Raw genomic sequence first — 19,342 nt, forward strand, 5'->3', positions numbered from 1 at the left:
AATAGCAGTAATGATAATTTGGAGAAATAAAAATATAACCGAATCGAAATATCGCAGAACAAGAACATATAAGATGGGAGCAGAATATTTGAAGTTAAAGCTTTCTAAAATTCCTATTTTTATTGGGAGGGTAGATTTACAATTTTAGATTTTAAATGTTATTTATGTTAAATTTTACACGTCACTGCTAAATTAGTACAAATAAATTGTAAAACTTTCTAAATAGTAGGTGGAAAATGGAAATTAAAAGAATTATAGTCAGTCCACAAGAAGTCCAGAAAAAAGGGTGGAAAATCATAAGAAATACAGAAACTATAGAAAGTGAAAATAAGAGAGCAGAAATAATCCGTATATATATCAGCTTTCAGAATAATGTAATTAGACAGAAACTGTCAGCAAGACTTGCTACAAATTATCAGACTAGACTGACATCCGTCTTTGTGCAGTTTGAAGAATAAACTCATGAAATACAAGAGCATAGGATGAGAGTAAAAAATGGAAGAAAGATCAAATCACAAAACCTTCACCAAAGGAAAGATACCCCATACAAACACTAACCAATATAAAAATAATAATATTAATATTAATTAAAAGAGCAGATTGCTCTCCTCTTCTTCCTCATACCAGAAGGACTTTTCAGAGTCTGACTGGCCACTCAGCTAACCACATTTTCAAGCCTCTCTTGAGGAAGGTTGTAGTCATGTGTTTCAGTTAAGGCAAAACTTTTCTTTAACCCACTGAGCCACCCAGGCGCCCCAAGGCAAAACTTTTCTTAATTTTTTCTCCCCTCTTCCATTTGGCTGGAAAAGGCATCTGCAGCAGGAGACTCGTCACCTGTGTTGTCTGGCAATAGCAGTTAATCACAGAACAGAGCAGTCTACCAACCCTAAGCTGTACATTTACCTTTGAATTCTCATATGCAAGAGAAATAAACTTTTTAAAAATTTTTATTTATTTGACAGAGAGAGAGGAAAGAGATCACAGGCACGGGGAACAGCAGGCAGAGGGAAAGGGAGAAGCAGGCTCTGTGTGGAGCAGGGATCCCGATGAGGGGCGTGATCCCAGTACCCTGGAATTATGACCTGAGCAGAAGGCAGATGCTAAACCGACCGAGCCACCCAGGTTACCGGTGAAATAAACTGTTTAAGCCACTGTATTCTGGATGTCTCTTATAGCATTTTAGCAGGTACCTTAAGTATCTCATATGCTTTAGAGTAAAAAGAGTTATTATTATGGTCACCTCATCAAAAACATAAACTCTGGGGGCGCCTGGCTGGCTTGCTCGGTAGAGCATGTGACCTCAGGGTCATGAGTTCAAGATCTACTCTGAGCATGGAACTTAATGTAGAATGAATGAATGAATGAGTGAATTTTTTTAAAAAACCACATAAATTCTGGATTTGTGTGCACCACATAATATGACTTCAAAATAAGTAAAATAAAAATTGAGAATTATAAGGACTGTGCCTTTGTGGATCAAGACATAAATATGAAAAGGTAAATTCTAATATTTTTAGAAGATTTTAAAAATATTTTTATAACAGGTAGGAAAGAATTTCCTACACAAAGCAGAAGAAAGTACAAACCTGAAAGGGAAATGTTGATAATTTTTACTGTATTAGAATTACCTTACATTACATAGATTTTGTGAATAAAAACTCATTATCAGAAGATGTTATTTAAAATGAATTTTAAAAACCACAGGCTAGAATCCTCAGTGACAGCATCTTTGTGCCAAATCAGAGCTGAAACCGCTGTTCGGTTTTCATCCCACTAACTGTGTGCAAGATTCCTAGTGGGTGTAGTTAAAAAAATTTTAAGAACCAAGAATTTTCTCAGTTATTGGCACACGCTGTGAACCATGGTTTTGAGACAATCTATGAACTTACTAAAATGTGTATCATGTGAAGGAGCTTCGTAAAGGGTCAGGAGCAGACTACCTCTATCAGGATGTTACTCGCTCCCCCTGCTGGAATGACATCCACCTGCATGTCGTACCCACCCCCTACCCCTCCCCTCAGTGGCTGGATAAAGTTCTTACTCAGATGGATTCACCTCACAATCCTACTTCCCTTTCTTTCTTTCTTTCTTTCTTTTTCTGTCTTTCTTTTTAAAAGATTTTATTTATTTATTTGACAGACAGAGATCACAAGTAGGCAGAGAGGCAGGCAGAGAGAGAGAGGAGGAAGCAGGCTCCCTGCTGAGCAGAGAGCCAGATGCGGGGCTCCATGCTGGGCTCCATGTGGGGCTCTGTGTGGGGCTCGATCCCGGGCTCAATCCCGGGCTCAATCCCGGGCTCCATCCCGGGACCTTGGGTTCATGACCTGAGCCGAAGGCAGAGGCTTTAACCCACTGAGCCATCCAGGCGCCCCACAATCCTATTTCTTAAACGGCCTCAGGCTTCTGCTTCTTGAAAACTATTGACCCTTGCATGTGCTTGAAGGATGGATGAGTCAGACATGATCAAGAAATGACAAAAGAGCCTTGGTAATACTTTACCTTTGTGACCAACTGTTGGATTTAAAACAACAACAACAAACCCTTGGCAACATTGTCAATATCAAGAACCTGTTTACATTGTTACATTCTATTGTAAAGTCAGCTAAACTGCATACTTTCAGCAGGACTTTGTGTATAGTTAAAGAAGGGAGGGGCCAAGCCAGGGACAAATTACCTATTCGGAAAATGGTCCTAAGAGATTCTTTTTGTGTTTGGCACTTTAAGGTCATCGTTTGGCAGGAGTTTAGAATTAATAGTCTTTCTAAAGTGTGCTTTTCCAGGTTTAGAACCTATGTTGAGTCTTCTTTTCATGGGTTTTCATAATATTTTAAAACTATTTGTTTTAGTAATGGTTTTTGTTTTGTTTTTAGGTAAAGGTTAATCCTGATTTAAAAAACAAACCCACAGGGGCACCTGGGTGGCTCAGTGGGTTAAAGCCTCTGCCTTTGGCTCAGGTCATGATCCCAGAGTCCTGGGATGGAGCCCCACATCGGGCTCTCTGCTCAGCGGGGAGCCTGCTTCCTCCTCTCTCTCTCTGCCTGCCTCTCTGCCTAGTTGTGATCTCTGTCAAATAAATAAATAAAATCTTTAAAATAAATAAATAAATAAAAATAAAAAAACAAACCCACAGACTAAAAGAAGATATAAATAGAATAGATAACTTCCTGGAATAGTATGCAGACTGTGCAAATATCACCTGTGAGTCAGTAAGCTAAAGAGCTCAAAACAAAGCCATAATAATATGAACATACAATAAAGAAAACCAGTAGTCAACTAACATTTGAAAAGATGTTAGTCTTGCTCGAGGTCATGTTAAAACCACAGCAAAATACCATTCGCACCCATGAAATTGTCAAGCATGAAAACAATACCAAGTGTTGAAGTGTGGGTATGGGTGGAACATTGGAAGCTCTCATATCGAGATGGTGAGGGTATGAATTTAGCGTTTATTAAAGTTGAAGATATGTGTCCAGTACAACCCAGCTATTCTGTTCTAAGAATATGTTCAAAAAATTCTTTTATATGTACATAGGAGACATAAAAGACTGTTCAGAGCAGCTTTGTTATAGTAGCCAAAAATCAAGGCAGTAAACCCCTTGACTGTCCTGTCCATTGGCAGGGAGAATGAGTAAACTGGTACTTTCGTATAACAGAAGATAGTTGTGAAAATGAATGAATTCGATCTCCTCATAGAAGTATGGAAGAGTCTCATGTAGAGTGTTAAGCAAACAAAAAAGGGCAGGTCACAGAAGCATCGTTTCATATGTATTCATACACAGACAGAGGTTTAGCACATGCAAAAACAGTACTACATTCTGCATACAGGCACCACGAGATTTCCTAATCGATGCAGTAGGTGCTTGTTGCTCATTTATCCCTGTGATAATATGGCAGTTGAGTTGTAGAGTAACAATAGGTTATTTCTTTTCTGGGAAGACTTCCCAGAGGTAGCGATTGTGTAAGCTGGAATGTGAAAAATGGGCATGGGTTTTCTTTTTTTCTTTTTTTAATTTTTTTTTTTTAAGATTTTATTTATTTATTTGACAGACAGAGATCACAAGTAAGCAGAGAGGCAGGCAGAGAGAGAGAGGAGGAAGCAGGCTCCCTGCTGAGCAGAGAGCCCGATGCGGGGCTCGATCCCAGGACCCTGGGATCATGACCTGAGCTGAAGGCAGAGGCTTTAATCCACTGAGCCACCCAGGCGCCCGGGCATGGGTTTTCTAAGGAGAATTCATGCACTGAAATTAATGTACTAAAGTGGATTCTTCGGCTCACAGAAAAGCTGCTCCAATATTCACTTAGGACCTTTTGATTTATTTAATATATAATTCTAATAAACTGAGTTGGCTTGTAATCCATAGCAGATTAGACTGCCAGCAGCGGATACACAGGTAAATGAGAAATGACAGCTTGTGGTGAGGTATAAAGGCAGGGAAGATCACCAAATGCCTGCATAAGAATTAAAATTAAAAGTAGTCTAAGATCTAAGGCTAGCTATAAAGACAATGAATCTTATGTCTTGGTGACTCCACATGGCAAGCTGTACACTACATTGATGACCCCAGGTTACCCAGATGTTTATGTTTCAGTTTAACAATTTAGGGATATTTATATATATATATATTTGAAACATCATTCAGCAATTTTTAAAAAAAGATTTGGAGCTTAAAGGAAACCATTTTTCTGTTATGCAAAATTAACCTCTTTGGAATAACACATTTCCAAACTATGCCTAGTAAGTAATGGATTTCTATATTCCATTTATTCAGCATACATTCCTTGAGCAATTACTGTGTGCTAGCTGTGATGTTGACTGGCCATAGAAAAGCAAATCAGATACTTCATTATCTCATTCACTAATACAGTGCCTCCTATATGATGTATTTATGTATTTATGCTTAGGAAAAGAAGATCTCTGCTCTACTTACACCATTTTGAAAATTACCAAAATTAAAAGTGTAAATGACTAAAAACTATTGGATTTAAAACTTCACTTGAGAAGCATGATAACAGTATATGATTTTATTAATTTCCCATAGATTCTTGCAGTATGTATTAACAGATTTTGAAAAGTTAATCTCTTGAATTTTATAATCCTAATTCTAGGGGCGCCTGGGTGGCTCAGTGGGTTAAAGTCTCTGCCTTCAGCTCAGGTCATGATCCCGGGGTCCTGGGATCGAGTCCTGCATCGGGCTTGGACTCTCTGCTCAGCAGGGAACCTGCTTCCTCCTCTGCCTGCTTCTCTGCCTACTTAGGATCTCTGTCAAATAAATAAATAAAATCTTTTAAAAAAAATCCTAATTCTAAAAATTTATCTTAAGAAAACTAAGCAGATGTTTTTAATTGATGTGTACCTGGTTTATAGTAGTGAAAATTCTGTGTCCAGTAGTAGGATATTGGCTAAATTTTGTATTCATCCATTGGAATTCCAATTTGAAAACATCTAATGATGTAGAAAATGCCTATACTATGTTGGTAAATTACCAAAAAAAAAAATGGCTGGAGGAAAATATGTCGAAATTATTTATGGTAGTAGGATTATAGGTAATTTTCTTTGTCCTTTTTATTTTTTACTCTATTTTCCAAATTTTCTACAGTAAACATATACTGTTAAAACTGCAAAAAATCAAGCGCTGTTTGTGAGATAGTACATATTATCCATCCTAGAATACATTTTTTGAGATGTATTTTTATATTGGAAGATCGTTATTGACCACAGTAGTTCTTTTGTGGATACTGTCAATAACCAAGGCTTGAACTTTGGTTAAAGCCACTGTAATATAATTTACCATTTATGATTATATTAGCTCATTAAAAATGGCATTTTTATGCATGTTCTTGTCTCTCAAATTGAAGAAATAAACAGAAGTACATGTGTCACTAGAGCCATAGAAAAGTATTCCCAGGGATGAAAGGGAGAAACTGCATGGAAATAATGCTCTCTTTTACTCATGAATTTGCAGTTCCTCAGTGGGTAGTGCACTTCCACGAAGACGCTGCTGTGCATATATTACCATTGGAATGATATGTATTTTCATTGGAGTCGGATTAACTGTGAGTATTACTCTACTCACTGTTAGAATTCTTTCTTCTCACCTTTATCAGTAGTAAGTGATGAGGCCTGAGACAATCTTCAGTGATCCTGGAAGAGCCTGCCTCCTGGCATCCCAGAAGCTTCTCAAGGACTGTGGGCAATCAGAAGCCCAGTCCATGCACCTGTATTTAATGGAGTTTAATGGTGTTTTGGGACTCCTCTCAAGGTCCTTGACCTTGGGGACTTTACCATCCATTTAGCAAAAATCCATTGTTTTTATTTAGTGCCATAGCAAAGCAAAAGCGATAGTCAGCTATGGAGGTCTGAAAAACCTTTCTCTTTATTCAAGTTAAGCACAGATTTGTTATCATTATGGGGATGGTTTATTTTTAGAGGCGACTGAAGCTAAGTAGTTGGCACTGGGGATTATTCTTTCCCAGGAGGAGGAGGAGTTACTGATCTTTTTTTGCTACCATTTACTTCCCATTCTCCTTTGTCCTGCCTGGTCCCATATTATTAGGAACACTCTATTGTGTTGTATAACACTAAGGAGTTTAGGTGACAATTTAGTTACTTATAGAAATAACATGTTCAAGTGGGTTTTTTTGTTTATTTCATAAAGTTTGTAGTTAATATAACTAGCAGTATTGTCTTACTAAATTTTACTCTGTCAATGATAATCAACAAATTCATCAACTCATATTTCATAGGAATATTGTGGCCTCAGGGATATATTTTATCAAAATCACATGTAAGCCCACACAGGCTCTTTAAGCAAATATTTGCTTGAAGTTTTTAATCTTCTGTTATTATATTGCTTTTTATTTTAGGTTGGCACCCAAGATTTTGCAAGGCGATTTCACGCAACCTATGTTTCTTGGGCAATTGCTTATCTCTTAGGTTTGATCTGCCTTATCCGAGCTTGTTACTGGGGAGCCATAAGAGTGAGTTACCCAGAACACAGTTTTGCATAAGCTTGCTTATAATTCAGTGATGCAGGTGAGAGTATCTAGCAGTTCTTGATAAGCTACTCTGGACATATTTGAATCATTCACCCTAATGGATTCCATTTCTGGTTTCTGTATAAAGTTTCAAGACTTGGGGAGTATTTTATGAACAAATGCTCATTGCACTACATTATATGCAAATAGTTTGTTTTGCTGCTAGGTTTTCAAGCTCCGAATAATAAAACTGTCTTCATGTTCTTTTACATCTCTTAAAGATATTTTTGGATTTGTCACCAAACATTACATATAACATCACCCTTCCGTTATTTTTAAATCAGTTATTCCATTACTTGCCGATCTGTGAGTATTCCCAAGGAGTGTTTATAAATGTTTCTACAATAGCTTCACATTTATACTCACATTTTAATTAAACAGTATCAAAATTGCTTGCTTTAAAATCTAAACAATATGCATTTTGCTTGAACTGCTTACTGTAACTTTAACCTAAGATCATAGTGACCTTATTCAGGAAAAAAAAATTGAGTGTACCTTCAAAGACTTGACATTCTTGTCAGATAAAAATCATTTCTAGATACTGTATGCTTGTTTTTTGTTGTTTGTAGAAAGATACAATATTTTGGTAGTAATTTAAAATACAAGAATGAAAATATTTATTTGTCCACAGTTGGAGATAATGTTGGATAAATGTTTTTTCTCAAAGATCACAGGACTTTTGTCTTTCATTTTTGTCTGCTTTTTTATTTACTAATTCTAAATGTTCTGGTCTAGATTTATGAAATTTAATGTTAATCAGCTGTATGTATTCCTTTATAGATCTTGGAGGAAGTATTTCACATAACATGTTTTATAATACTTAACCATTTAAACAAAGATATATTTACACTGGATTACCCCCCTTTTCATTAGATCATGGTAGATTTTCTTATTGGGCTAATTATGGACTACTTATGTGAGAAGAGAACCTATGACATTTTACACCAGCTAAAATGTTGAGATTAGAGGTAGTTACTATTATTCTCAAATATAGCTGGTCTGTTGGTTACCCAGTTTATTCAAGAAAGTAGATCAAAGACAAAAAGCAGCATAGTTTTCTAAGAATTCATTAGGATTTGAGGAATCAGCTCTCGCACTGCCCATCTTTGCAGTTTTGAAAAAGAAATTGCTTAATCGAGAAATAATGTTCTAAAGCCTTTAATGTAGTAGAATTAAGGTAAAGAGATATTGAGTAAATTAATTGGCTCTTCCAGAGATAAGAATAATAATTTAAATTATTTATGTTCCTGACTAGTATAAAAATGTACTCACCAGAGAATTTGGAGCAAAATACATGTAAACTTCAAAGAGTAAATGATAAATGTCTAAATGCAGTAGCTCAGGATTATGTGTACCTTTGAAAATACACTAATAAAGATTATTGTTCAAAACTACCTTGTTACATTCCATTTTTTAAAAATAAGATGGTGTTTCCAAAATGCCTTGAGTTATTACTCTAAAGGAGTTTTCATGTTTAAGAACATGTATAATGTTACTTTATATAATATTCATTTATGGTTTTTTCTAGTATTTTCATGTTTTTTTTTAAAGTACAGGTTTTAAATCTACTTATAATACTTTTGATGTAAGGTATGAAATAAGAATCTAATTTATTTCTTTTCTTAATGGTCAGCTATTTGTAACCGCATTGTATATAGAATAATCCCATTAATCCTCCCATTCCTTTCCCATTAATTTGAAATCTCACATTAAATTATATGCTGCATGATCATTTTCCTTTTGGACTGTAATTCCATGATAACAGGAACTTTATCTGCTTTATCTTCAGCATTTAGAACAGCGCATAGTGCATTTGTGTTCAGTAGTTATTTGTTGCATGAATGAATAAATGGTTAAATGAATTGATATGTTAAATTTTTATACTTTGGGGGGCACCTGGGTGGCTCAGTGGGTTAAGCCTCTGCCTTCGGCTCAGGTTATGATCTCAGGGTCCTGGGATCGAGCCCCACATCAGGCTGTCTACAGGGAGCCTGCTTCTCCCTCCCTCTCTGCCTGCCTCTCTGCCTACTTGTGATCTCTCTCTCTCTCTGTCAAATAAGAAAAAAAAAAAAATTTTTATACTTTGGGTTTGGCCTTTATATTTTGTTACAGAATATATAGGTGAGTGAATGTAATATATAATATAATCTTGTGTTGAGGAAAACTTTCTAAGTAAAACCCCAAAGCAGAAATCAAACAAAAGGATTGATAGATTGTATGATAAAAAGAAAAAAAAAAAACTTCTGTGTGAAAAAAACATAAACAAAGTCAAAATATAAATTGTATTTCCAAAATAGTAGAAAGAGTTAATCTTTTTTTTTTTTTTAAAGATTTTACTTATTTATTTGACAGATAGAGATCGCAAGTAGGCAGAAAGGCAGGCAGAGAGAGAGGAGGAAGCAGGCTCCCCGCTGAGCAGAGAGCCCGATGTGGGGCTCGATCCCAGAACCCTGGGATCATGACCTGAGCCGAAGGTAGAGGTTTTAACCCACTGAGCCACCCAGGTGCCCCAGAAGAGTTAATCTTTTTAATATGGGAAGGAACTAAAGGCATGAAGAAGCAATTCATTAAAGAAGAAATACAATAAGTAAAAATATGAACTTCTTTTCAATTTATTAATAATCAAAGAAGGTAAGTTAAAACAGAGTTACTATTTTTTAGCTAGCATATTAACAAAGAATGAAAAAGTGATTAATCCTTGTAATGCTGAAGATATGAGGAAGCACACACAAAAACACACAGTCTTTGACATTAATTCCATCACTAGGAATTTATCCTAAAGGTGTTCTGGATAAAAGAACAAATGTATTTGTACAATGATGTTTAGCACTTTTTTGTTTATAATAGGGATTGAAAGTAAGAAGTCAAAAAATTAAGCAATAGGAGATGGGTGAAATAAATTATGGTACACTCATAATATGAAATAGTAAGTAGTCATTAACAAGATGTTAAAATCTCTCTTTAACTGAATTGACATTGTTCACAAAATATTACAACAAAATCATATTACAAATCAAAATGTACAGTGTTATCCACTTTTTGAAGAAAACGATTTTACATGTATGTGTTAAAAAAACTAAGGAAAATTAAACACTAAAATATTAAGAGGGGTTCTCTCAGGGTGATAAAAGGCAATAGTAACTTTTAAAAAATTCTTGTGGTAGATTAATAGTTGGAAGGTTAGGTTTTGCTCTTGATGAATAGATAAGAATGTTATGTAGTTATCATTACCAATGTCTGTTACATTTTCATTTAGATCCTTGAAGAGTTTTAAAACAAATTTATTAAATCCAAACCAATGCATTTCATTGATAAAACCTTATTTTTTAGAGTTAATATATCATATATTTAAGCTTAGTCCTATATGACTTAACATAAATTTTTAATTAATTAAATCCAAATTTATGAGAGTTTATACCCAGATTTATTTATTTATTTATTTATTCATTTGACACAGAGAGAGAGGGACCATGAGAGAGGGAATACAAGCAGGGGGAATGGGAAAGGAGAAGCAGACTCCTTGCTGAGCAGGGAGCCCGATGTGGGGCTCGATTCCAGGACCCTGGGATGGTGACCTGAGCTGAAGGCAGAGGCTTAACAACTGAGCCACCCAGGAACCCCTACTCAGGCTTTTTTTTTTAAAGTAGAGCATTCCTTCCAATGCCTGGTACAGATACAAAACACAGAAAGTGCTGGGAAAATGTGATTTGAAAGAATATACCATAGTCACTAATTGGAAAAGGAAGGATTTTTTTTTTTTTTTTTTGGTCCCTGCTATACAAAGTAGTGGGAAAAAAATGGTCTAGTTCTTAGAAAAGAGGGAAAAAATGGAATCACGCTCAGTTATTCTTGAGCAAGTCATTTGTGAGAGTACGTGTGTCATTTAGAAGATCCAATAACCCATGTCAGGCACAGTGCTCCCCTCACAGCGCATGCAGTATAATAGCCACAGGAAGCCTAGAAAACACATAGTTCTTTTTAAAAATTTATTTATTTATTTATTTGAGACACAGAGAGAAGGAGAACACAAGTGAGGGGCAGAGGCAGAGGCAGAAGCAGATTCCCCACTGAGCGGGGAGCCTGCTCAATCCCAGACCCTGGGGTCATGACCTGAGCTGAAGTCAGATGCTTAACCTACTGAGCTACACAGGCGCCCTAGAAAAGCACATATTCTTGTTTCTGTTTTACTAGAAGAAATCGAAGTGTTACTCTCATCGTTCTGAAAAACTGGGTTTTAAGTAGCACAGGTGTATGCATTCAATACAAGTACTCCCAGATGATGTTGATGTAGGTTTTCCTGGATCATTCTCGAGAAACAGTGCACTATATCGTGCACACACCCGTTTGCATCCCCTTTCAATGGCATTCACATTTTCTTATATATAAAAGCTTTGTATTGGAGTAAATAATGCCATTTCCTTTGTTTAGCTTTGTTTTAGTTTTGATCTAGCGATACTTGTGCTTGTATGTTATGAAATTACAGCTGTTTCCATGTGCACTGTCTCAAAATTATGTGCTTTCTATAAAATCTAAATTTGCACTTATCTGATGTGTTTTGGTGCACATGTACATATGTATATGTGCGTACACACACATAATAAACACTGAAAAAAACTCTAGTTTATTGATCTGCCTTACAGCTTTGTTAATATTTAATCTCTATGTCATAGTTATGACTCTACCATTGAAGCAGCTCAGTCAGGGAGGCTAAATAATTAAAGGTCATTCAGGTTATATGTGATGGAGCCAGTTGGAATCAAACAATCTGCCTTCAAAATTTATCTGCTTTCCACAGCATGAGGTTTTATTGTGCTTTGCTTTGTACAGAAAAACTTTTGAGTTTTGTGCCCCCTGCTGTTCATGTCTATAACTGATTTGTGGAAAGTAAACTGAAAAATGTTTGGCCTCAGTATTGATTTCACAAAGAATAGAATACTACTTTTTAAATATTTTTATGAATTTGATATTATATCCAGTTTTATTTTAGAGCATTTTATGTAACAAAATATCATTACATGTATTTATTTTCTTTTTTATAGTTAATATAAAATCACAAGACTGGCTAGGAAGATTACATATTAAATATGAGGAAATTGACATACAATGAATTTTAATGTAAATTCCTTTTCTTGTGATAGCAATATTAAAATGATTTTAAATAGCACAAAGTGCTAAAAAGGATCTGTAAAGGTTTTTCGTTTTTAAAATCACTTTACATGCTCAGTTACAAATTAAATACCAAGATTCTTTATGTTTGAATAAGTATACATGTATTTGACTTGGGGTGGAATACCGTGTGAAAAACAGAAAAATAAAAAGCCTATATTCTTTTGGGACTGGCCCACAGACTAAGGTATCAGATAAGGCTATAGGTCTAAAAAGTGGGTATGGTTTGTAAATTGACAGGTGAGAATCTTTAATCTACAAGCTCATCTAAGGTAACTTGCTAAATAGGAAGTGATCATACACATTCTTCTCATCAAATTTGTAAATTTACCTAGAGTGGCTTATGCATATGTATAGGTGCTAACGCTTGGTTGTAGAACTACTCGAAGTTCCCAGTGTTCAAATCAATTTTTCTGAAAAATATTGCTGCAGATATTTCTACATCAGATATACCTTTGGCTGAAGATATTGGATATTGAAATAATTATGGAGAAAATGTGTTACATTTTCATTAGTTTTTAAGCTTTTAGCAAGAGTAAGTTTAGGCTATTTGTAGAGAATTCCTTAGCTTATGCAACGTGTTATTTTTTTTTCCTGGCTCTTGAAAACCTACCTGTCTTACTCCTTCCTTTAAAAGTCCCTCTGCCTGGGGAACCTGGATGGCTCAGTGGGTTAAGCCTCTGCGTTCGTCTCAGATCATGATCTCAGGGTCTGGCTCTCTGCTCAGTGGGGAGCCTGCTTCCCCCTCTCTCTCTTGCCTGCCTCTCTGCCTACTTGTGATCTCTCTCTCTGTCAAATAAATAAATTAAAAAAAAAAAAGTAAAACCTTTAAAAAAAAAAAAGTACCTCTACCTACCATCTGCCATCTACAAATCTCTTATCACTTTCCCATAATCAGTGCCGACTTCAGTACCTGGTTTCATTCTTACCATATATCATTGATTTAAATGTCAATGTGAATGGACTAATACTCTGGTCTGGACTCAGTTCTGATTCCCTCAAGTCGAATGAACTTCCATTCCACTTCTGTTATTCATCTCTAGCAGTATGGTGGGTGCTCATACTTAGAAGCACTCCATCTCTGAACTCTTATGCTCAGATACCCACTCTCTGGCCCTATTCATCCTCTATCATGATAAAATCCTCACTCCCTTTGTACCACTATTCATGAGTATTGCCTTCAGCCCTTCCAGTTTCTCAGTTATCTTCCAATCTATTGTCTCCTGTATTTCCAATGAATCTCACAACCACACAGGTTAATACCACTACAGATTTTTAACTTCCTTTTTTTTTTTAAAGATTTTAATGTATTTATTTGAGAGAGAGAGTGAGAGAGAAAGAGAACATGAGCAGCAGGGCAGATGCTTAACCGACTGAGATACCCAGATGCCCCCAATTTTTAATTTTCACCTTCACCTTTCACCTTTTCACTTTCACCTTTCACCTTCACCTGCTCCTTAGCATTGTTGACCTGTCTCCAGCAGTTCCTGCAAATTTCCCCACAGATACTACTTGAAAACTTCATAATCCTAAAGCCCTTTATCATACTTTCCATAGTTGATCCCCTTCCTCTCATTGCAGATGATTTATCTCACCTATTCTTACCTTTGTCCCTTCCCTCCACCTACACTCTAGGTCCATCCCTGTCCCTCATTCCTCAGGAAACTCACAGTATCTTTTCCTTATTTCTACCCATCTAGCTGCCCACATCAATAATTGGCATCGCCATTTTCACTTCTCATTCTCACAGACTTTCCAGTCCATCGGGTCTCCTTTATTCTCTCAAGTTCATGCACTTCTCTTTCTTCATGGGCAGACCTACCTTACTTGTTCTCATCCACACTGCCTGGGTTACCGGAAAGATTTATGAACCGATCCCTCTGCTGCTGTTCTCGCTTTGCCTACTGCCTGTCCCTCTCCTCAGACCATTCTCAGCAGTTACTTAGGTGTACGTATGATCTTTTCATATCTAAAGTCCTTCAGTGTCTCTCTGTACCCTTAGGAGATAAAAGACTCATCCTTCTGTAGCCTAGTACTGAACCACTTATTCAAGCAGGGCCTCATATCTTATGTTTCTGCAGTGCTGAATTACTAGGGTTTTTGTATTCACTATTGCTTCATTTCTGTATGCCTTTGCACATATCCTTCTTCCTGCAAGGAATATCCCTAAGTTGGTAAACTCCTTTTTATCCTTGAAAATTCTACTCAGGCGATACCTCCTCTTGGAACCCTTCCATGATCCCTCTTCTTTCTGTCACCCCCAATAGAACTATTTCTTTCCTTGTACTACTTCTGTTCTAAGTATATACTTCTAATTACTGCATGTACTACCCTCTGTTTTATTATTTTATAGGTACTCTTTTAAAAAATGATTTATTTTAGAGAGGAGAGCATGAGGGAGAGAGAGAATCTCAAGCAGGCTCCCCACAGAGCACAGAACCAAACCAGGGGCTCGATCTTATCACCCCGAGATCATGACCTACGCCGGACACTTAACTGACTGAGCCGCCCAGGCACCCCTAGTTGATAGGTACTCTCAAGACTATCATTCTCTTCTTGCTGATTGTTCCTCAGCCATACTGTCTTATTTCAGTTTGTCTTTGTATCCTCAGTGCCTGGCACCTAACAGGCACAGGTCTTCAAAACTTTTTTTTTCCCCGAGCTAAGCTGAACAGAACCAAGTCTCTATTATGGTTTTTTAATGACTTGTTCTAATGATTACATGCCTGTGTGCGTCTGTGAGTATGTATCCTCCATAAAATGCTTTGTAAATATGGAATAAGTGAATGAGAGACAGACTACTGGCAGGAGGCTAGTAAGGAGATCATTTGGTAAACACTAGACAATGCTGCCTGCCTCTTCAGCTTTTCCCAACTCCTCAGGCTTTCAGTAGCACCAATCAGGCACACACACGCCCTGGGAGTGCCTTTATAGGACAACTAGCTTCTTGAATTGTAATTTTCTGTTTGTGAATCTGTACTGTCAAAGACACTACATTTCATGAGAGCAGGTAACCAGTTTATGTGTGTTACTTGTGCTCATATAGGGTTTTATCAACTTAAAGGAAGGTACTGTGAAGGTCAAATAAGATATGAAAATATAATGGTAACAAAAACCTCTACTTAATAAAAGACTCATTTAACTGTGAATTATCCTTCTTGTTGGGATTCCTATTTCCATTCTTGCTTTTCCTCAATCCATTCTCCAAATCTTTCTTTAAACCAAAGTAAATATTTACTTAGAATGAGAGAATGGCATCCTGTTACAAATTTTAAAAAGCTGACAAGTACCAGCTATTTAAAAAAATCATAAAAGTATTTTAATTAACTGCCTGAGCCACCCTATTTTTCCCTGTATTTGTACTTTTATGTATTTTGATTGCCTCTTTATCTGACAATTTTATAATGCATTTCCTTTGTGAGAGTAAATAATTTGGTATTTTCTGCAGCATAGCTAATCAAAATTTATTTTTTATTATTGAAAATTTAGAAAAGTTAATTTCAATCATAACTTATTTAGTCATAACATGTCAGTTTTTAGTGTATTGCTAAGTTGGGGAAACCTGTTGAGTTTCTTATTTGAGCTTGATGATTTTAGAGCATTTTAAGCTTTTCTTGATCAGTGTGATTAACCTTAAATATTCTTTTTTTTTTTAAATTTTATTTATTTATTTGACAGATCACAAGTAGGCAGAGAGACAGGCAGAGAGAGGGGGGAAGCAGGCTCCCTGCTGAGCAGAGAGCCCCATGTGGGGCTCGATCCCAGGACCCTGGGATCATGACCTGAGCTGAAGACAGAGGCTTTAACCCACTGAGCCACCCAGTCGCCTCAACCTTAAATATTCTTGAAAGTACTTGCTAACTAGTCAAGCTGTTGTTGAAGTGTATTATGAGCTCTAGATTATCCTTTGTAGATGCCAGTATCTCTTGCCAAGTCAACAAGAAATTTTCCAAACTTTCACTATATTTATATGATTCATTCTTCTTCAATTGATTACTAAAAAAATTTGGAGTCTATTACCTCTATTTAAAATTTACCTCTTCCTCTAAATGGATTACTGATTTTAGTTTGGTCTAAAATTTTTTTCTTCAAATTAACTTTTTTGTCACCATAATTTCTGTTGATTTCATATAGTAATATATACAAAATAATTGTATAATGTATATGTAATTGTATACGTTATATTGTTAAAAATTTTAAAAAGATTTTATTTATTTATTTGACAGAGAGATACAGCGAGAAAGGGAACACAAGCAGGGGGAGTGGGAGAGGGAGAAGCAGGCTTCCTGCCAAGAAGGGTGTACAGGGGCACCTGGGTGCTCAGTGGGTTAAAGCCTCTGCCTTCAGCTTGGGTCGTGATCCCAGGGTCCTGGATCGAGCCCCGCATCGGGCTCTCTGCGAGGCAGGGAGCCTGCCTCCCCCATCCCCCCCCCCACCGCTTGCCTCTGCCTACTTGTGATCTCTGTCAAATGAATTAAAAAAAAAAAAGGGAGTATGATGTAGGGCTCAATCCCAGGACCCTGGGATCATGACCTGAGCCCAAGGCAGATGCTTAACAACTGAGCCACCCAGGTGCCCCTAAATATTTTCTTGAAGAAGAAAACTTCTATTTTGACTAGATTGATGAGAACTGAAACCTACACTTACAATTTTCTACATCTGGGGGTTGGAAGGATTTATCGACTCCATTGTCCACAGACTTCTGGTGCTCTGTGCCATAGGACATGCCAGGTGTGGTGTGTCTGGGGATAGGAATGTTCCTGGAAGCCATTTCTACATTAAATAACTTAACTATGCATGAAAGTAATTCTGAAACCACACCTTTTAAAATGGTAAATCCTATCATGTTACTGCCCCACTGTCCCATTGCTCTTATAGTAAAATTCAACCTGCCTACTGGAGCCTACAAAACCTTGTATGATTTTGGCTTTTCCCATCTCTCCAAACTCATCTTTAATAGTCTCTTCTTGCTTTCTCTTGCCTAGCCATACTGATCTCATGTCAGTTTCTGAATTTTGCAAACTCTGTTTTTCTTGTTCCAGGGCACTAAGATTTCTTCTGCTTAACTAGACTTTTTTTTTCCTATTATGCATGTGTTTTAAGGTGTACTCAGATGATCCCTTTTCAGAGAGGCATTCCTTCTTTAGTTATCCCATTCTAGACAAGCTTTCTTTGCCTTTAAATAGCATCCTTTGGAGGTTACTTGTCTTTTAAGTTCTCTAAATACTTGTTTCCAGAATGCACAAATTTTCTCAATCAGCATCCCTTGCCTAATGTTCCATTTTGTCTGTTATATGCCTATGACATATGTGTGTATGTGTATAGGCCTGTATATGTATGGGTATATATTTTCGGAACTTATAAAATAGCTGATATGAGTCCCGCTCTGAATTCATTATTTCCAACCCTTATATTACCACCCATTCACTTGTTTGCCCAAGTCAGAAACTCAAGAGTTACCTAGATTCTCTTCTCAGTCACCCCTTCCATCCAGTCTGTCACTAAACTGTTGATTTCACTGCAGCAACATCGCTCAGATCTTCATTCCCTGTATGACATAACTTCTGACTGGAGTTATTGCAAATGCCTCCAAGGAAGCCGCTTTGTAGCCTGTTTCATCTTGCTCTACCTCCCTGCCCTCAAAATCTGCCCACCATACTGCTGTCAGAATGATCTTTCAAATATTCAAAAAGGCAAACTATGAAAAATTTAGGACCTAATTCACGTCCACTGCTCCTGTTTCATTTCCCCACTATCTGTTCCCTAACTCCAGCGACTCCACACCAGACAAGCCGTCTTTTCCTTTGCGCTTCCTCCTTCCCTGCTTTCTTCCGCCTGCCAAATGCAACACACCAGCCGGGCTCTGCTCTGAAAACCACACCCCAGCCCAAGGGTCTGTTTAGGCATCCCTTGTACTGTGCTCCCAACTTGCACCTGTTCCTCTACCACAGTCCTTAGCACGGCCTATCGAACTGCCCCCAGCTCAGGCTCCCGGCGGGTTTTGAGCCCTGTGATGGCAGGACTATCCTGTTCTCCCGTAGAGCGCCCCCATGTCCCCGCAGCCTACTGCTGGCACCCACACGGGACACTCTGAGAACAGAGAAAACGTGAATGAAAGAAAAAGGGTGAAGACTGAAAAGAAAGGATTCGGATGGAGTTGCTTCAACTAATCTTGGTCTTTGGGGACGGCGGTCTGAGATAAGTATTCGTGCCTGGTGACCGTTTCTGAGAGCCGGAATCCCAGCACGGACCTGGCTCCTCAGCGTCGGGCACAGCCGCCCGCCCCGTCGGGGCCGGCCGGCAGCTCTGACGCGGGCGGCACTCAGTCGTCAGCACGCGGGCAGCCTCGCTCACAGAGGCGGCCTCGCTCACAGTCGCTGCCTGGAGCCCGCCGCTCGCCCTCCCCGTCCCGGGCAAGCAGGGCCGCCGACTGGGGTCCCGAAGGCTGTTCATGCGGGCGCGCCCAGCACCGGACGAGCCTGCCAGAACCTGGGAGAGGCCATCCCGGGTCTCCTCCGCACGCCGCGCGGCTGCCAGAAGCCCGCGCCGCTCCCGCGCGCCCAGTACGCCCTGGGAAGCGCGCGCGCTACCGGCTTAACGGTTCTGGCCCCGCGGGGCTGCGGCCGCGCTCGAGGCCAGCCACCCGAGGCCCCGCCCCGCGCCCGCCTCGCGCCCCTCGGAGCCGCCGTCGGCCCCGCCCCCGCCATCCCCGCCGCTCTCGGCCTCGAGCAGACGCGCGGCGGGAGCCGTTCCCCGACGGGCAGCGGGGCGCTGGGTCGCCGCGTTTGGGCTGAGCGCGGCGACGCTGCTGCCCCGAAATCCTCCCCGATCTTGAGGCGGTAAGTGGTTGGGGAGGATAAGCCGAACTGGGAGGGCAGAAGTCGGGCCCGGGTGTGAGGAGGCGGTGGGCGCCGTCTCTGAGGTCGGGCGCCGGGAAAGTTGTGAGGGAGGGGGGGACCTGGGGTCGGGCGGGGCAAATCAGGCAGGGCCCCCCCTCGGGGCCCTAACGTGGGTCGTAGAGTGTGAGGGAGCGAGCGCGTCGCGAGGAAAGGGTGGTGACGGCTGTGGGAACACCTAGGCGAGGGGCAAGTGGCCGAGGGAGAGTTACTCCGCTGAGGGCGTTTTAAAACGAAAAACATAA

The 19,342-nt window shown here is 38.9% G+C and overlaps 2 protein-coding genes across 2 annotated transcripts in view; both read left to right on the forward strand.

Moving 5' to 3' along the window:
- The window catches only part of PIP4P2 (phosphatidylinositol-4,5-bisphosphate 4-phosphatase 2), a 63,658-nt gene extending 55,236 nt beyond the window's left edge, over positions 1-8,422 (forward strand). The window contains exons 6-7 of the mRNA XM_080802878.1: positions 5,964-6,054; positions 6,865-8,422. Of these exons, the coding sequence (XP_080659004.1) occupies positions 5,964-6,054; positions 6,865-7,008 (235 nt within the window). The 3' untranslated portion in view covers positions 7,009-8,422. The remainder of the gene's footprint in view (positions 1-5,963; positions 6,055-6,864) is intronic.
- A 10,521-nt stretch (positions 8,423-18,943) lies between these two features.
- LOC308342269 (uncharacterized protein C8orf88) overlaps positions 18,944-19,342 on the forward strand; it is a 40,704-nt gene continuing 40,305 nt past the window's right edge. The window contains exon 1 of the mRNA XM_080802590.1: positions 18,944-19,040. The gene's annotated coding sequence lies outside the window, so the exon portion shown is untranslated. The remainder of the gene's footprint in view (positions 19,041-19,342) is intronic.

This window comes from Martes martes (genome assembly GCF_963455335.1).
Source record: "Martes martes genome assembly, chromosome: 4".
Classification (NCBI taxonomy): Eukaryota; Metazoa; Chordata; class Mammalia; order Carnivora; family Mustelidae; genus Martes; species Martes martes.